We start from the raw sequence: 19,573 nt of genomic DNA on the forward strand, positions 1-19,573 counted from the left end.
AGCGATTTGTTAATTAGCTCTCGGCCGGTTGCCCTTGTTATCTTGTTTATCATCCACGACACACGCGCCGGCTCGTTAAATCTCAACCGACACCTTCCTCAGTCGACGCTTTTAATTGCCCGGGTTTACCAGCTGTCCACCCGACCTCTTATCATCTCGGCGTTGTCTGTTATGTGCAGCCGTGCACGTTCGACGCGGTTGTTGCTGCTGCCGCTGTTGTGCGCGCGCTTTCCCCGAGCACGCCAAAGGTTGCGCGAAAACCCCCCGAAGCCAGTTCCCCCGAACGGGTTGCGCAAATAAACAACGACAATAAAATTAATTGCTGTACACCTGTTTGCCGAGCGTTATTGCGCGATTAATAAGCTACTGTTTGAGAATCGAAGCTAGGAGGATTTTCTCGATAACCGAGATATAAATGCGTTGATAAACGAAGTAAAAAATATACGTTAAATCGTAACCATAACTGCGCGCTTTGTCGGGATGACTAGCTACCTTTCTGGTTCGAACCTGGTTTAAACGACCTCGGCTGGAACATTCCTCGGTTATTACAAACCTAGACTGGGTCCTAAGGGCCAGTTCCATAGTCATGGCTTAGACCTAGGACCGTTTTAAGACCAACTTAGTTCTATAGCTAATCTAACAAACGTATGACCACCAGTCACAAAATTTAAGACCACTTTTGGTCTTAGTCTTGATTATGTGAGGGCTTAGACTTAAGACCGTTCTAAGACCTACTTAGTTCTATAGCCAATCTAACAACTTATGACCAGTCACAAGATTTAAGACCACTTTTGGTCTTAAGTCTTGATTATGGAACCGGTCCTGAAGTTTATTGTAACGAGCTTCTGCAGTATATAATTAGTCTCTAGTGAATACAAAGGGTTTTCTTCCTCAATATAGATTTAAAATTAGTTTGTTGTCGATCTCATTGCTTTTACTAATCTGCAAATTTTGCGACTATTCTTGGCAACTTTTGAGTGAAATTCTGTGCAATTTTTTGCGGTAAAATAAATATCTATCTGAACTGGTAACTATTTCGATATCTGATGGGTTGCCTTTGATGAACGTTATCGTGAATACGTCACAGTTCTTAGGTGGTCATCATAATGTTAAAGAGCTTTTCCCGTGTGTTTTGTTTTCAGGGCAGGCGACGTATAGAATATAGAAAATATTTGAAAAAAACGACCGTTATTTGCACGCGTGTCGTGACGCATTTTGCTCGATTTTGATTGGTCGATTGGTCGTCGCGCACGCCGCGTGCAGACGGAACGAGCGAGGCGGCAACATCTAAAATTGGATTATCGAATCTCCAAAAACACCGAAATTCGACGCGAAAAATGTAAGTTTCGTAAAATCTTCGATTCTCGGTTGTTCGTCGACGATTCGTGACAAAAGGTCGCGAGCGAGCTGGAACCAAGTTCGCTCGCATTTTTTGTCGACGGTGACCAAACCTTCAAGAAGTCTAAGCTCGGCTGAATGATTTACTGTTATGTCCACGCGTGCCTGTAGCTTCGACTTAATTTGGGAATTTAAATGATAATTGAAGATGATTGAGAGTGATTGTTTTTGAAATGAAATGCATATGAGCGCTGGCCACGCAGCAATGGCCATTCCGACGCTGATTGATGGCGAGTCATCTAGACTGGCCAATGTGTAGCCATGGATGCATTGTTTATATACGTCCATTGTATAACCTACTAAGAAATTAATTAATATGATCGACTTTTATATTCATATTCACGTTTATACCGAAGTTAATATTCTATAGATTTTGATTATTAGATTAATCATAAGTGATCAGATATTCATCTGGTATCGTCGGGGTTGAGTTAAAATTCGATTCGTGGCACTGATGCGGCTCTTGAAAAAGTCGGTACAGAACCAACCGAAAACTCTTCTTCCCCAGCCTTCTCTATCTCTCTTCTAATGCGTTCTATACGCATATATGTATGTATTATTAGTAGAATATTTGCGCCGCACGGGGCCGAACCCCATACGGAGCTAATTTAACGAGCCATCGAGCAAAAAATAACACATGCATCTTTTTGAAGTTTTTCGGGCCTGGCGCAACTGCTAGTACATACGCGGCAGTTGCCGTTCGAGCGCTCGAAACCCGGGATCGTGTTGCGGGTTCCCGGTGAGTTTGTGCGCTGCTCCCGCCAGCTCTTCGTGGTTATAATTGGAGTTTTAAGTTTGTTTTTGTCCGTTTAATTGGATTTGTTCTCATCCGAAGGCGTGTTGAGTGCGCGCTAGCCGTACATTACACGCGGGCTACGCGCGCACGCATATTGTCGGTGCGTTCTATTGTAAAAATATTTTTTACTACTACGAAAAAGTAAACAATCTGTACGTACGGAACCCGTTTCTGATCGATCAATTCAGAAAACTGCAACTATTTTCGATTTCCCTTATTCCCAAATCGGCGACGGTTTATTTTAAGAATGTCTTTGGTTCAAGGTTGGTTATCAACTCGTCAGTTGTAGCTAGGGGCCAGTGTTGCATACTTATGGCTTAAAGGTTTAAGCCTGTCTAAGACCAATTTAGCTCTTAGAGCCCATCTTACTACTCAAGACCTGTATTAAGATAAGGAATTTTTGCGGATTTTCTTTGATTATCAAATCGTTAAGCCGTAGTCAGGAATTTTCAAGGCTTATAGTTCATTCCAAAAAAGTGAAACCCATATAGGGCCCTTCGAGCCTGGGGGCTGCGGTATTCCAGGGAAGTGTGATGAGACATCACACTTCCCTGGGTATTCTAAGTAGCAAGCACTGCACGCGACTAAAATAGGCCACCAAGCTAAAGTTTGAGTTGACTGAGAACCAGTGTTCAGCGCGGTGATCGGTCTGGTTTGTTGACTGGTATACCGGGATCATTCTTTCTTAGCTATTTTAGCTAGCGAGAAATTTTGAAGTGTCCCAAGAACAGAACACCGAATTCTAAGGGAAAATGTTGTGTTTGCTGATATTCACAAAAATGGGAATAAAAGTAAGAATTCAATACCGAAGAAAGCTCGTAAATTCATCATTGTTTTGACAGATCACCGTTTTCGGAAATGATTTCCGTCAATTTTTTGAATTGTTTAATAACGTTAGAGCCGAGATCTAATCGCGCACCGAGATCTCTCCGGCTCGGTTGTTTGTATGTGTATCTATTGCGCATTTTTATTCGTATATCGGATCGTATTTCATTTTCAATAGAAAACGCCATCGCGCCGATGACGGAACTGTTTACAAGCGAAGCTCCGATAACCAGATATCAACGTATATCGATTTTGGCACGAGATTTCTGTCTCTCTCTCTCTCCAACGAAACATGCCTTACACTCCGTATACGACCCTTTGGCTCGTCGTCGGTGATTTTAATCGGGTTTGATTAGGTCAGCTGTTGAACGTAGTTCGTCCTATTTTCCCTAGCGAACCGCGGCTCGTCTTTACCCCGACGATGACTCGGTTATCGGTACCAACATCCGTCGTAAGGAATTATATTAAAATCTAATTAAAACAGTCTCCCTTGTTGTTCAACTGAGTGGCGATACGATGGCCGATATCTACAATAGAATAAGCTTATACGTACTAATATGTTTTTTCATCGAATAGCCAATCGAAAGCCAAGTGAGTGACTAGTGGAATAGCCACACTCAAACGACGAGTATAGATAATCTTTATTATTTCATAAATCACACTATGTAGAACTTTTAAAAGCTGAATATTTATTCAGAAAATTGAAAAATGAAGGGCAGATATTTAAATGAGTTTTAGCTTTTAGTAAAAAGAATACGCCATCAGATTCAATACTCAGTTTAGCCACTGTACAGTTTTTTTTTCACGGGTTCGGCAGTTTCTTTTGGTCAAAGTTTCCGTGGCCAGCGCAGTGTTGGCTCAAGGGATACAAAAAGAAACTTTACTAGAACTGCCCGAAACCGCGTCCATCATTTTGGCAAATATTGCCGAACTTTCTTCGGTCGAATTTAGGGGGTCTAGACCCCTGCGGCTTCCCATTGAGGTTGCCCTATTCGTTAAGACGGAGGCGAAAACCTATATATTTGACACACCGCTTGGAAATTGCATCTTTCGGGTGTAGCCTATTTCTTCAAAAAATATCTAACAACGAGGCAGGGACCCAACCATTGGCCATCACCGTGGCTGCTTTACCAGAGATTTCTTTTCTTCTGGACCCCGGCCTTGCAATTTTCCATGATCCACCGCTGCTGATGATGCATCCTTCGCGCATAATTACACGTATTGTTGTGTAAGTTCGGCCTATCGCAATCGAACACACACAACCGATCCATCAACCCTATAGCGAACAGCGCTGATTGGCGGTTTTCGACTCGACGCGGCGCCGCGCGATCCGGCGCTCTCTCTCACTACACGTCGGTGTTGCCTGTTTAAAAACCCATCGACCGGCGATAAACTAATTAGGCGTCGGTTTGTAACTGATTTCAAGCACTTGTTAACAACCGGTAAATCGAATCGTATTATAAATAATCCCGCGGTCTCTTCGACTGTGAGGGAGAACTAATCAGACCGAAGTCATATCGGAAACTTTTTGTAAACGGGCGCGACTTTCGACCGGCCTCGCCGTACGGATCGAACTGTATGATATCGAGCGTTTTGTAAGGATCTCATTTCGAAATTCTCGAAATTCGGTCGTGTTTTTATAATTGTCGTCTTTTGGGTCAATTTTTGGAAACATCTTTCGCGTGAGCCAGGCTGTACCGTACGACGCGTATCCGGATGGTTTACTCGTGGTGTTAGGATTTGGTCTCGAAATTCGCGAACTCGGTCGTAAAGTGACTTAGGCATAGGAGAGTTCGAATCGGGCGTGCTCTATCTGTTTAATAGCGTATTCATCGCTGTTGTCTCGGATTCTATTTAGAAATTCGCGAACTCGCCGGTCTTAAAGTGACTTTAACATAGACAAGTAAACTTGGAACTTTTTTGCGAGTCGGCCGTTCTGTGTCTGTTAATGGCATATCAATAGCTGTTGCGGGATTTTATTTAAAGATTCTGGGAATTCGGTCGGAATTAAACCTTGTAGCTCGGGGAGACCCCGTGCGATTATGGGGCATTTACGGTTTTAGCGAGTTGAAGGATAAGCAACGACGGTGGATGAATTACACTTGTTTACGTTCAGGAGAACATCGATACGTTTTGTAACACGGCGCGCTGCGATATAACGGATTCAGATGGAGTCGAGCCTGTCGGCCGATGCGTCGTTATTTTACAACAAAAACAACAACAACGCCGCCGCCGCCGTCATCGACGCGGTGAAATCCGGCCAGTGCTGCGTCGTACAGGCCGGCGGCGGTCCGGTGCAGCTGGTGGTCGACCCGACCCGCCCGCCGCTGCTGCCCCCGGGCGCGGCTCTTAACCAGCACACGATCGACGAAATACTGGGCACGCGGAAACCGGACGCTAACTCGATACTGGGTAAGTAACCGATTTTGATGATGCGGGTTTTATTATGATACCCATGTTCAGTTTGAATTTTTGGGGGTTTACTGACTGCGAATACTGTTTGAGATTATAGTTTCCACTCATTCATTAATAAGCCTAGTCCCACAAATACTCTCAAAATCAAAATATGATTTCTTGTTCATTTTCGATTAAACTACTATTTTCGATGTCAAATTACTCTCATTTTGGATGGAAACTATTAGAATTAGAAATATCAGGTATAGCCTGGTCTGGATTTATGATCCATTTGAAGTATAGGAACTTCATTTTCCTTAGATTTTAGTATGGTGGAAAAAAGTTACGAATTTGTTGGCTAGAAATTAACTTACTATATCATCGTATTGGTACCCAACGAATTCATAAATTCAACATCATTTTGTCCTTAATAACATAACTTTGTTGTACGAAATCGAAGAAAAAGATCATTTGATCAAATGCACGATTTACCGTGTATTCATTTACCGCCCGAGAATCTGAGCCTATGATTATCCGTTGTTCACGTGGCCTCCGTCCAATGTATGCGTCAGTCGGAATATTCTAGGCCTATAATACACGATACTGGCTGCCTGTTAGAAATAATTAAACATTACACGTCGTAATGTAAGCATTCGAAAACGATATCGTATACAAAATGAATACAATGTTTAGCATCGTTTTAAGACGGCGCGGATTTGTTATCGGTATTTGTTGTTATTTCTTATCAATTTTAATTTGTGTTGTTGGTTAGGAATCTCTCGTTGTTAGTCGAGAAAATATGGCGCTCTGTAGTTAGATAATGATAATATTATCAGCATATAGTGCTGGGCCAGCGTAGACCTCGACCGGGATTTTCGGTATTCGTGGTGGACGGTTTTTTTCAGAACTTCAGAGATTTATGAGAATGATTGTTTTTCCGTCTGCAAGTAAATACGATACACAATTCCTGGGGCCAGTTGCTCAAAAGTTGGTTAGAGTTAACCAGTGGATGATGTCATATTGGCAATTAAAAGTCCATTGTTACTATGGTATTTATCCACCGGTTATCTTTAACCACACTTTTGATGGTCCCTGATTGAAATAGTTGCATAGGTTAAGATATACTGTTTTTTTTCGCCCACAATTATGCGAAACAAAATTCAGATTGAAATCGTACCCATTTAGTTGTATAGGTATATAGGTTGAAATTCCACGTTTTAGCGATTGAAAATGAACTTATTTATTAGACATCATTGAACGGAGAAAATCTGTTGACCCGAGCCGGCATTGAAATGTATTTACCTTAGTCATTTCATCCTTCATTTTTACAGATAAAAAGATGCTCGACGCCGAAGAGGAGACCAGTTTGTCGAGCATATCTGAAAAGTTCTGCGACGGAGGCAGCGGTGCGTCCGTCGCCGCCGCCGAGCTGTGCGACGTCAAACCGGACTCGTTACTGGACGCCGACTCGGACAAGTGTTCGGACTGCGTCATACAGCGCAAGAAACGTCGCAATCGCACGACTTTTACCAGTTTCCAACTGGAGGAAATGGAGCGAATTTTCCAGAAGACCCACTACCCGGACGTGTATACGCGCGAACAGCTCGCTCTCAGATGCGACCTGACCGAGGCGAGAGTTCAGGTAACTGAAACCCGCACCCGAAACCCCTCTTATCTTCCTAGGAATATGTTGGCTTTAATGATTACTCCCGATACCTAGAATTTGATACACTAAATCAAGAAGAATTGACCTAATTGGGTGCCGATTAAACACGTCACTGGTTCTGAACCAATTCAGTTTCATTTAATTCCCAATTGAAACCCCAATATTTTTATTTCAATCCAATACGTTTTTATTTCTTTTTTATTCATTTATTTATTTCCTGAATAATTTACATAAATGAATTCCCGATTCACAAAATGACAATAGTTGTATATACATATATAAACCGATGTAAAATAACAGCAGGTCAGCCAGAGAAAAGCAGAGGCATCCTAAAATCATAAACACATAAAATATTTTGAAATTATTTGAAAGCCTATTTCCTGTATTCACCGCGAAATTTGTTTACGTGTAGAATACTTAACAATTAGAAATATTTCAAATAATTTTGAAAGTTCACTCCGGATACAAGCGACGAGTTTCGTTGCGGTAATCCTCGTAAAAAAAAATCGTATCTCACTTATTCCTAAGGTCGAAATTAAAACCCTCGGAACTGTTCCGCGATTCACCTAATACTCGATGCGCCGGAAAATTGAATTAAGTTCTAGTTAATAGTGAAACCGGTATAGTTGATTGGGGGCTAACTTGCCTGTTAATTAAATCTATCAAACTCGAAATTAGCTACAAGGAAGCGTTCGTGTCGGAGTACGTGTGTGTGTATACCGCGATTTGTTCTATCATAGAAAGGCGCGAAAACGTGCATCGTATTATGCGCGCTCGAAAACCTATACCAGGCTTCGAGCATCTGTAGCTGTAGGCTACTCGGGCGCGCTTCCTCGTAATACTACTATTCCGTAAAATCAGTAACCGGGAGAATGATTTAACATATCGCCGGAGAATGCGTACGAAGCCAAATCGAATTTGTAAACTGACTCGTTAAAAAGCGGACCTGTAATACGTGTTAAGATGATGAATGCGTTGATTCGATGGGTATAAAATAGGGCGTGTATTTGATGACGATATAAAGTGGACCTTTACGTCGAAAAGCTACATTTGAAATGCATCTTTTTAACCTAATTATCTTTCCCGATATTGATATTGATTACCGTTGATTTCAATTGCGGGTAGAGCGAGAACTTTTATCACAGGCTTTCACTATTTGGATATTTCTGAAACAAAACCCAGATTCATTTAAAGAAAATACGTAGCTGCACTAACAATCAATATGCACAATGGAACAATTCATATATAGTTCTTGTTTCGGTTCGGGTCCGATTTCAAGGCCATTCAAAAACACATCCATCAAAAACACAGCTTATCATTGCATATTAACATTACATCCTCGAGCAAACTTCCAGGTCTGCCAAACTTACTTCCTAAAAGATTTCAATTATAGTTAATGAATCATTAAACGTAAACGTTATCTTATAACTTTTTCTAAGATACCCCTGTAGGAAGGACAACATTTCGAAATGTGCAGTTATTTCAAACTGCTGGCGACGATTTTTTAAGGCATCGTTTTAGAATATCATCTTCAGCCGTAGTTATGGAGTATCGACGATCGTAACATTGACGGTTCATGAGGTGTAAAATGTATCTTTTCGTTGTTGTTATCTGAAGCGAATACAGTTGCGAACTTCGGTTTGCCCGCACCGGCTCTCTATACGGCGCGGCGGTTAACTGTCATCGGTTACGCTGATAACAGGATCGATGAAGCCGAGAGAGGGAGAGGGAAAGAGAGAGGGTATTTGAGAATCTATATACGCCTGCTTTTCTCGGGGCATCGTTCCCCGAGTTTATCTCCGATGATGTTCGAACGCGCACAACTCACACACAGGTGCTTCGCCGAGAAGAGCGAAGGTGATTTTAATTAGTGCCACTTTACGGAGAGAATAGCTAAGTCATTAACGCGCCGCGCTCGTTCTCGGCTGTTATACACGGGGAAAGCTTCTTAAAGTTTCCACATGCGCGAAATCGCGAAACATCCGAACGCAGAACAAGAAACATTTTACGTTAAAACCATGAATATTGACACATTTTTGATAGTTCCTCAGATAAAACTCTATCTTCAGTGAAAAATTCTACATTGTTTCTCAAAGCAATGAAAAAGTTACAGCCAATCAGATAAAATTACCAATTTTGGGCGCCTTCCTAAAAGTGACGCCGAGATGTTGCAGCCGAGAAAAATGAAATAAACGCCATCAGAAAATAGAAATTGTCACCTTTCTAACGATATATAACTTAAATTGTAGTGGCAAAAGGGGGATAGACGACAATTGATCGCGCCAAAGGTTTTATTATAAAAACTGTTAAAATCTGTCTGTACAATCTGTACAATACGGGACCCGCGGACCGCCTCAAAATGGCGCCTGGTAACTGAAAACTTCCCTATTATATACGCCCGACCGATCGAGTATATCCGTCCAATGCCTTCCAATGAATTCTTCTCTTTTTTATGTTGTCGTTAGGTTTGGTTTCAAAATCGACGGGCGAAATGGCGAAAACGGGAACGATTCGGACAGTTGCAGAACATGCGGGCGATGGCCGGTTCACCGCCTTACGATCAGATCCCGATACCGTGTCCCGTCACGTATCCGCAGGTAAGCAGGTCGAGTTTCATTCAAACTCGGGGTAATCGTCCAAATGACGATTACTCACAGTTTCGGGGTAACTTTTGATTTGGAGTCGAGAGGACGCAAGGATTCATTGGGGCCGGTTGATGATTCCAAAGCAGAGTTCACCGGTCTCGGCCTATTTTGGTTTTACAGCCCTGGCAGCAGAATTGAATGGAAAAATAGCCTTTCTCATGTCAAACTACTTGCCTGAAATACGGGTACAATGTTTAATACATTAATAAATTACTTTTGATTTCAGATGCAGAATCCGTGGAATACAAAGGTATCGATGCCCGCTCAGTATAACGGGGCTGGTTCGTGTATGACCCCTCATAACAACATGCCCGCTTTCATGGGACTGGCACAAAACGGTATAATGCCCGCGTCACTAGGGGGCGCCACGTGCGTGGTGCCGCCGCCGCCCCAGACGCATCCGGGATACGGGCGCCAATTGGACACTTTTCCACCGACAGTCGAAGGCTGCGTGGACACTGGTCGTAGGAGTTCCAGTATAGCTACATTGCGACTGAAAGCTCGTGAACACAGCGTGGCTATGGGCATCTTACCGACTCTCAGAGACTCGGTAGTGACGTCGCAGCATTTTAACTAGCGTCGTAGAATTGAATCTGTGGTATCCGGGGAGGTGGTAGCGAGGGGTACCGGCGTATCGGCTATCCCGTAAGATGGAGACACTGGAATCTTGTGTGCACTGTCATAGAAATGTTAAGCCGTGACCAGTATGATGTGTAAAAACCAAGATGTAGACCACAGACGTAAACTTGATCAAAGTTCATTTTCGGTAAACTTCGATTTCAATTTTCGGTCTTCCAATCCAAAAATCAGGCAGATCACAAGATCACTAGATGAACTCGGAATAATTTTCAGAGTTCATATGTGGCACGACTTTCGTTCGCCGTACAAAGAATTTGAGAAGACTATCGTCGTTAGATTCAAAAGAAATTTAGTTAAAAGCAGGATCGAGCGTTTACGTCGTACTGTACACTGGCGACACCTGGCGGATTCTGGTGAAATTCCGCTTGCCGCAGTCCGGTACGCGATGGAGTTAGCTGTGTCCCTTTACGTTAGGATCGAATGCGATTGAAGAATGTAGCATCCGGCCCAAGTGTGCTTACTACCAGCTGCCCACTGATTCAACTTGAAGACGTCTCGGTCAGATGTTTGTGTGTGTGGTGATTCCCGGATTTTAAACACGTTTACTACTAACGGCACAAAAAGAGACAAAGTCTTCCAAGAGTTCACGCGTAGATGGTGATTATACTGACGTAGCGTATTAGGTTCACGGGTCTTTATGAATATTTCAGAAATAAAAATTAATATCAATACAATATGCGTGTGTATATATTATGTTTGCAATGAAAGTTGAAAGAAAGTTGATATAAATGTGTAAAATGAATGTTTGCCTATTGGTGTTCTTATTTTGAGGTTATTTTCGATGGATTCGGGCGCGATATTGAAATGTCGGCTGGACGTTCACCCAGATCTGCAACTGGAATTCATAATCGATGGATGGGTTTAAAAGTTCTTTACGACCGGGCTTAGTGCACGTTGCCGTCAACCCTCTGATGAATGCCCGCCATTTTCTCATAGTTGAATTTGCAACGCCTGGTACATCTTGATGTATCTTGAAACGGTTGAAGCTGATGTACAAAACTGCCCCTCGATACAGTTCAACGTTTTCCGCGCAGCGTCACGATTGCTTTGTAGAAAGATACGCCGCGGTTCAGCATTCGTTTCTTTCGTACACCACGGAGAATATAAGGATGTTGGATAGTTCGTTTTACACTCAAACGTGGGGAATAGATAAAATAATTATTGAAACCCACTAGATATACAAATTAAAAAGATTGAGAACAGAACTGATTTATGGAGAATGAAAATGAAAAATTAAAAGATCGTTTCGAACTCTTGCTATATTGCTCAATATTGGTTTGCAAAGAAATTTAAACGGAGATAATAATCCATATTCATTAAACGGCCTTAGCCTAAAGATAAACCTTTTTAAAGTTCCAGGCGCCATGTTCTTGGGTACCCGCCGGGTTCGCATTACTGAATTTATACCCCCTAGAGTAGATGCATTCGTCGATATGATACAATCAGACTTTAATAGGAAATTAGATTATACAGGCAACAATATTGTGACGGGGTATCGCGTCACGCCTATACACTGTCTAAAAAGTGACTGTTATGTCATTGTGTTTGACAGGCCCCGCGGACGTGCACCGATAAATACACCGCTCGACGGCGAAACATACAATTTCCAACTTTGAAAATCGAGAAGGATTTACTTAAAATGATTTTAACGCACGTTTTCCTGCCAAAAACAATATTACGATTTCAAACGGAAATGATCCATTTGTGTCGGCGATGAAAAATAACTTTGAGCCACAAGCTACATTCACTTATCTTTATCGACATTGTTCACAAATAACATTAGGCAAAACTGTTTCGCTTTTAAGTTTATCTAAACATACCCGAGGGAAACTGGTGAAAGATTGTATGTTGTTTGTTTGTTCGTTGTTTTTTTTAAATAGGGAATTGTCCCTTATTTATCTATTTAATCGATCGAATTTGATTTTGTTAAGTTATTCGGTGTTCCCGCCACACTTCACCCAGTCCTGGCAGTATATGGTTGTCTCCACAGAGATCTCCGTCGCTCTACGATCCTGGCGTAACCAACCGCCGGACATCAGACACTAGATCAGTTCTTGGTGAACGAAACAGGGGTTTGATTTTTGAGATTTGGAATTTACTCTACGGGTTTAAGATCATGTCGTCCATTTTCTTATTATGTTTTTCGGGTCGAAGGTTGTTTTCGACCCGAAGACAACGTTGCGTCCTCGGGTTCCGATTCCGAGCGAGCCCAGGGGCGGATCCAGCCGGTGATGGCGGTGGCGAAGCTCATTAAAGGGGGGGGGGGTTGGGGTTCCTCCCAAAAAATTTGAAAAACAACTCTTTTCCCTTGTATGTTTTAAATGCATTCTGGACCTGTTAGATAAGGTGCTAGTAGAAAATATGTTATTCAGATTTTTCTGACTATTTTCTGGAATACAGTGGAATACAGCTTGGATCCGCCCCTGAATTGCTTAATACGTCGGCGCGTTCGAGCCGATTTTCAATTTCGTTAACAAAACAAATCTTCTTCACGGCTGCTGCGTTTTAAACGTGACGAAAAACGACTAATTAAACGGATAAGATAGCGCGAGACCCGGCGGCGAAACGACCGGCGGGTTACGTTCATCACAACACGACGACGGACGCGCTATCGGTTTCTACTCGTGCGAGATATGCGCAGAGAAACCGTCGACGTTAACGGCAGCAACATAGCGATTAAGAATCCGTAGTAAAACCCCATTTATAATTAACTGAAGTTTTAGGCTCGTCGGAGGCGACGCGATTCGGCGATCGTTGTTCCTCCGTTCGGCGGATTAATGTTTGGACATTAAACGCTTCCGCGAACGTAAACCATATAGTCCTTTTATTGTGTAACATTCTCACGCATGTTAGTTCTGAAGAATTTTCTTTTTTTCTGCAGGCGTAGCCTATCTTGGAAGTATCTGTAGATTGCCATGATTACATTCGATTTATTCCTAATGATTTATTTATTCCTGATGATATTTGTATATTTACTCTACTCGATGAAAACCATTTTCGCTTGACAGGTTTCTGTTTTCTATATTTTATCAGTTCGATGCGAAAAATTGGATTATGAAAAGAAAATGATTTCAATTTCTTGCGAAAAATAGTGTTTAGTACTTTATTCGGGTGTCGGGGGCGGGTCCAGCCTAGCGCTACTACTGCTTGAGCGGTACTCACGTTTGTAAAGCGCTATTCTATTTTTCAAGTTCTGGTAGATGTTATCAAAATGGTCATTGAATAATCTTTCTTGGGTATGGGTAATCGTTCGTCAAAATGCTACATTTTCTGGATGGAAAGAGGGATAGATTTGATGCCTGAAATGTGCCCGGATTGCATCTTAGAGCCCTAACAATTCCAAATCTTCGATTATATAGGCGCCCTCCGACAACCGGTCAGTACTCAGAAACAGGTTAGCTCTGCCACTGTGGTTCTATATGAAAGTCATGCAGGTTTTAGTCGCTCGTAGCTCATATTTCTAACTCGCGTGAACAATAACGTTAATTCTCAATATTGGCGCGCAGCTAATTGAATCGACGAAAATAGGATCGGGATTTGGCGGTGGATTAATCGTAGGCCATGTTAGTGGATTGATGACGTGTTTTGTAACGCGGCGATACATAACTGACTCAATGGGGCGATGAGTAATACATAGATTATTCGCGCAATTTGGGCCATCTTCAAGGCGACAGAATTGTATGCCAGTTAACCACATCTTAATGAACACTTTCAGTATTCCTGAAGATGACTATAAGTCGAAACGTAGAATCAATCAATTATTATTAGCTTTAAGGAAACTTTTCGCACTTCATCTCTCTCGTTATATCAGTGTTCGATTCTCAATTTCTATATCAGTTCTTTCGAACATAAGGACACAATGCCCTGTAGCCAGTTCAGTTGCAGTTAAAACTCGTTGAGTGTGAGGATAAGGTCATTTTCATTAAATTACTCACAGTTACCGTTGAACTGGGTCCTGAGTGGTCGGAACGGTCAGCCAAGCCATTATATCGGACCGGTTATATAGGTTTTTACACCAGAAACCAGGGCTATAATTCTCACGCGGAAAGAACGGGCTGAATTAACCATTGATGAAACGCTCTGAGTATTGTAACGACGATATACAAAATATCCCTCAAATAGTGAAGAAAAAAAAACACTTTCCCAATGGTTTGTATTCGACGTTTAGAATTTCGACTCAAAAATTTTTATTCCTTGTAGTTAGGTTAGTAGACGGTTTCTGTCGTCTCTCCCGCAATGTGCGGCACGATGGCATTTTTAAGCCGCCGGCAGTGTCGTAGTATATTCTCTGATGGGTTAGAAGAGATTTACTGCCACCGTTTCCCATTCGCAGCGCGGCGGGTGAATTGTCTTTATGGCTGAACTCGGATATACGTCAAAATATTACATCATGCATATTTGATTACCTATATCGGCCACGTCATCGCCGGCGAGTCGGCGCTATTGAAATCGAGCCGTAGATTGACAAAAAATTCAAAAGTTCTCTGCGGTTTCGATTGGTTAGAAAACTGCTGCCGGCCTAATTCAGAAATACACTCAGCTGTGTTTGATCTTATCGTAAAAAATAAACTAGTTTATACGTCCATGTAAATGTCGCAGTACATATTTTGAGAGGGCATCTATCCTACCGTTACAAACACGGGCGCGGGTCCAGGGGGTCTCGTGGGCTTTGCATGAATAAGACCCTCAAATGTTTTATGAGTTGCCCTTTTCATGCCCTTTTCATGAAGTAATGTTCACCGCCTTGTCAATATGGAATCGTTCAGTTTTCTAAACCTGAAACTTCTTCTAAACTTCTAAACTTCTGATCTGAGGATTTGTATCTAATCCATTCAGGAATTTTCAACGTCGAGACTTTTATCGCTAATACGCCTCCGAAATATGTTTTTTAGATAGTTATCAGAAAATGCCTTTAAACGCGTCACAATATCTACAAAAATAGACCTAGGATCCACCCCGAAATAATGACATCATTCTGAATGGGGTGATCATGTGAAAGTTCGCCTCGTCTGTTGCGCAAGCTTTTACGAATACGAACTACGAAATTGACAATCGGCTGATGCGGAATAGCTATAGAATGTAGCAGAACACAAAATAACTGTTTTGCGTTCAACAACGCCCGAAATAGCACCGCTTTAATTTGGAATGATATCCGAAACCGCGCCGAAATCGTTACGTTCTCCGATATACCCGTCAAAGCGATCGGGAAGCATTTCATAGCTACCTTTAATCGACATTTCCAGTTGACCCCTCGGGCTCCGCTTTTGTATCAACTCAATTGTATCGTTGATATTCGATAGAGTTTCTGTTTATTCTTTTGAATTTTCAAACGAACACCGAATCCAAATGTTAAAACGTGTCAACAACACGGTTCGCAGTATTTGTGAGCGAGCGCGATCGTTTTTCCTGTTTTCGATCGCTTTGATTTCACGTCAGTCACACCGAGCGCGGTCTAAAAATACGTTTATAGAGAGAAACTCTCGATTCTTCAAAATGGAAAATATACGCGAAAATGTGCGCGCGAGAAAATCCCTCGTTTTAACTGAGAGAAGGGTTATCATATATTTTTTAGACCATCGGCGTCTAAGCTTTCATCAATTATCAGCCGTAGAAATGAAAACAGAATTTTTTTTCTTATTTTTAAAGGATTTCTGCTGAAGATCCGCTAAACCCTGAAATGTTGCTAGTTGCTCTTTTTTGAATTGAATTTTACTGCTTTATCATATGTTAACGTATAAACCGTATAACGTATACACCCTAAAAAATGCCTCCAAATGAGCCCCGAGACCCCAAAACTGAGGCTCGTAAATCCGCCCCTGTTTAGAAAAAATCGGTACCAAAAAGAACGAACGTTGTTGTTGTCGTCGTTTTTTTGCACGGTCGAATCGTCTACGATTTCGGTCAGCAGACGAGACGTTGCGGGATGTTTCGCGCTACTCATGTTTCTCCCGACGCGATCATAGCGCCGTTCGCGCACGTAACGGTCATAAAACCGAATCAAATGATACACTACAATCGCAAATCAAAAAGGACACGCGTCGCTATATTTGCCTAACAACAACTAAAACCTCGTCGTAAATTTGATGCGCGGTTTATTGGATAAAAACCGGCCATTATCGCGACTATTCGCGAGACATCGATATGCATCGGTTTTGACATGCGTCGGCTGCCGGTGATCGCTTTATCGCGCGCATTATCGGTCGCATCTGTGCGGTCAGTCTTACGTGCTTCTATTCCCCGATCGCGGCTCGTATATTGCGCCGTATTAATCCTGATGATGACATATTTTCGATGATGTCGAATGTAAGTCGACAATTATCCTTTACATCCGTAAATACAGCAGGTCGCCGGTGTGTATACATGACGGCGCGGTTGATGGGCAGTCGAGAAAGGGTTTCCGATTGCACGTCGCGCGCGGTATGGATCGTGTGTGTTCGTGTAGTTTTTTTTTTCGTACCTAATAATTCTTCGTATTTAGCTTTCTCCGCGAGAACTCCGATAAAACGCGTTTACAGCATTCAGTAAAACGTTCGATTCGTCGATATTGGCTTTTATTTCGAATCAAGTTTATTATACAGAACTTTTTAAAGCGATGCCGCTTATTGATAGCAGTTATAGTGAAATGGATTTTTTCTTTTCATCGAATCGCGCCGAGGCCATTTAGACTCGGTTATAGATGCATTCAAGGTGAAACGAATTCGAAATGTCACCGAACCGAACGTATTTATAATCTACGATTTATCTGATTCCGAAATTTCTACCTTTTTTCCTGAATTAATATCATTAAAATCGTTGATAAGAATATTTACTAGCTCCGATGATCACTAGTGGAACTGGCTCCGATGATTACTAGTGGAACTGGCTCCGATGATCACTAGTGGAACTGGCTCCGATGATTACTAGTGGAACTGGCTCCGATGATCACTAGTGGAACTGGCTCCGATGATTACTAGTGGTACTTGCTCCGATGATCACTATAGTGTAACTGGCTCCGATGATCACTCGTGGAACTGGCTCCCATGATCACTAGTGGAACTGGCTCCGATGATCACTAGTGGAACTGGCTCCGATGATCACTAGTGGAACTGGCTCCGATGATCACTAGTGGAACTGGCTCCGATGATCACTAGTGGAACTGGCTCCGATGATTACTCGTGGAACTGAAACTAAGAAAACTGTTAAGCCGTCGTCAGAATTTCGACGCTTTATTTAGTTTGACGTGGCAGCGCCTCGAGTTCTTAAAACACCGCGCGCGTATCGTATCTAGGTGAATTGAATTCGAATATGTCCCTTCCCGTTTCGGAAAAAGGCTTTTAAAGAAAACGATGCCAGTCGCCGACGTCAATCTATGTGTGGGCACTATCAGTCGACGTGTTAATCCCGGCTTTTTCATCCCCCCAAAGTCGATAAATGCAATTTCGAATGATTCGAATTGAAGCTGAATACTAAAATTAAATTGACTCCAGTTTAAAACGGCCGTCTTTTCCCCGTTGACCTGCATTTCTTGAAATAGATCCTTAGAATGGGACTTCACGCTCTAAATCGATGTTATCATTGTGCGTATCTATAGCCAGTGTTTTACGGCTCTAGAGTATTAGATGTACATCATTATGTGTCTGTATATAAGGTCAGTTCGAAATGTCATCTTCCGTTTCCGTTGGAAAAAAATGAATGTATCTGCGTTAACACGCTGGTCACACCGGTAAAGATCTTAAGATCAGACAGAGATTACAAAATGTCTTCGCAAACGTTTTCGAGCAAGATTTGCGTAGAAACGCGTTGCGATCAATAGCTTACATTTTTATTGAAAAAGGAAACTATTATGTGGAGTAATCCGGAATCCGCTAGTTTTTTTATGTTAGTGCCTCGACACTTGAGTTGATGGATCTATATTTCCATATACCGTATCAGGGCTATCGCATTTGAATTTAAGGGGGTAGAGAAACCCGAAAAAGGACAGGATAAAACAACAATATTCTGGGGGCGAGCAACTACCCCCTGATCCCTGCTAAATACCGCCCTGGTTATGAAATATTGTCTCATGTTCCCGTTGTTTATGACGGTCGTTGTACGCTGGTTTGTATTTTCACTGATTTCTATCCACAATTTTTAAGTTTAATTCATTATGACCATCGTTAAAACCCCCTGTTTCGCCCCCGGCAGGTGTGGTGGGTCTGTAAGGGACACTCAATCGAAAAATCAAACGAAATTTACCAACCAAATTAATAAATAACGGAGACAATCCCTATTTTAAGATCAAAACACTATGGATCTGCGTTGACGCGATGTAGAGAGAATCCCACAATAATAACGAACAAAATGATATAAAATTCGAAATCTGACTGAAGATGACTATTAGAATATAGTCGAAACGTTGAATAAAACTACTATCTCAAAAAGAGAAACATTTTCGGACTTTATATCATTTTTACGTTATTATTGTGGGATTCTCAATATGTCAAATTCCATAAATTTTGCTATAGATTTAAAAAAAGTCGACACATCCCTTTGTTAAGAGTGCTGTAAATTATAGATACATTGTGGTTTTCAATATTCAGCTCTGTTTCTCTTGTTTTAGATGTTGGATGAATATTGCATATATACAAATGTGATACGGAAATGGATTTTAAACGCACTGCCGCTGTATCGATGTCGTGTATTTTTTCCTCTTCAGTTGTGTTTATGGGTGAGTAGTGAATATCCTTCTTTTTCTGACGGTCCTCGGGGCTTGAATTTTCCAAAGGTTGCCCCATGTCATGATCGGTCTGGTCCTCGGCTGTTCTCGTAAAGTCCAAGATAACACTGGAAACCATTCGTATGAAGCATATAAAAAAACAGTACAAAACACTGGTTCTGACAAAAATATTTTGAAATGTGTTTCATTTTTATTAAATCTTGTTACAAGTAGTTGTTGTAGTAGTAGTTTTCACAAAATAATGCAGAAAACGCAATCATCGTGTTTCTAATATAAGCGACGATTACGTTATTACACATCGAAAAAATTACTTCAGGATCGAGTTACTATTAATGTACTAAGGCGATATTCTAAATTGAAAAAAAAACAACAACAACAAAAAACCGATTACGACTTGGTTCTAGTCGATACCGCGATATTTTGAATTATCGAAGATAGCAATAGATCGCGTGTGGTTGATTTTTGTTCGACCACGTGTATACCGAATGCAGTGTGATCGCATCCGTTTTAATTTG

General features: G+C 41.7%; 2 protein-coding genes across 2 annotated transcripts in view; one reads left to right on the forward strand and one right to left on the reverse strand.

The window, feature by feature from the left end:
- LOC141913074 (asparagine synthetase [glutamine-hydrolyzing]-like) overlaps positions 1-19,573 on the reverse strand; it is a 164,671-nt gene that overhangs the window by 93,718 nt on the left and 51,380 nt on the right. The window lies entirely within an intron of this gene.
- LOC141912919 (ALX homeobox protein 1-like) lies at positions 5,188-10,301 on the forward strand. Its single transcript, XM_074804348.1, has 4 exons — positions 5,188-5,431; positions 6,745-7,055; positions 9,545-9,676; positions 9,951-10,301. Exons 1-4 carry the CDS (start codon positions 5,188-5,190, stop codon positions 10,299-10,301), a joined length of 1,038 nt encoding a protein of 345 aa, XP_074660449.1.

Source organism: Tubulanus polymorphus, chromosome 11, assembly GCF_964204645.1.
Source record: "Tubulanus polymorphus chromosome 11, tnTubPoly1.2, whole genome shotgun sequence".
In the NCBI taxonomy this organism is placed as follows: domain Eukaryota; kingdom Metazoa; phylum Nemertea; class Palaeonemertea; order Tubulaniformes; family Tubulanidae; genus Tubulanus; species Tubulanus polymorphus.

What these genes read in the sequence shown, in the direction of transcription:
- LOC141912919 (XM_074804348.1), top strand. Translation starts at nt 5,188, where the DNA reads ATGGAGTCGAGCCTGTCGGCCGATGCGTCGTTATTTTACAACAAAAAC. An exon ending in GGACGCTAACTCGATACTGG is followed by an intron (nt 5,432 to 6,744) that starts GTAAGTAACCGA and finishes TCATTTTTACAG; the next exon opens with ATAAAAAGATGCTCGACGCC. An exon ending in TGACCGAGGCGAGAGTTCAG is followed by an intron (nt 7,056 to 9,544) that starts GTAACTGAAACC and finishes TGTTGTCGTTAG; the next exon opens with GTTTGGTTTCAAAATCGACG.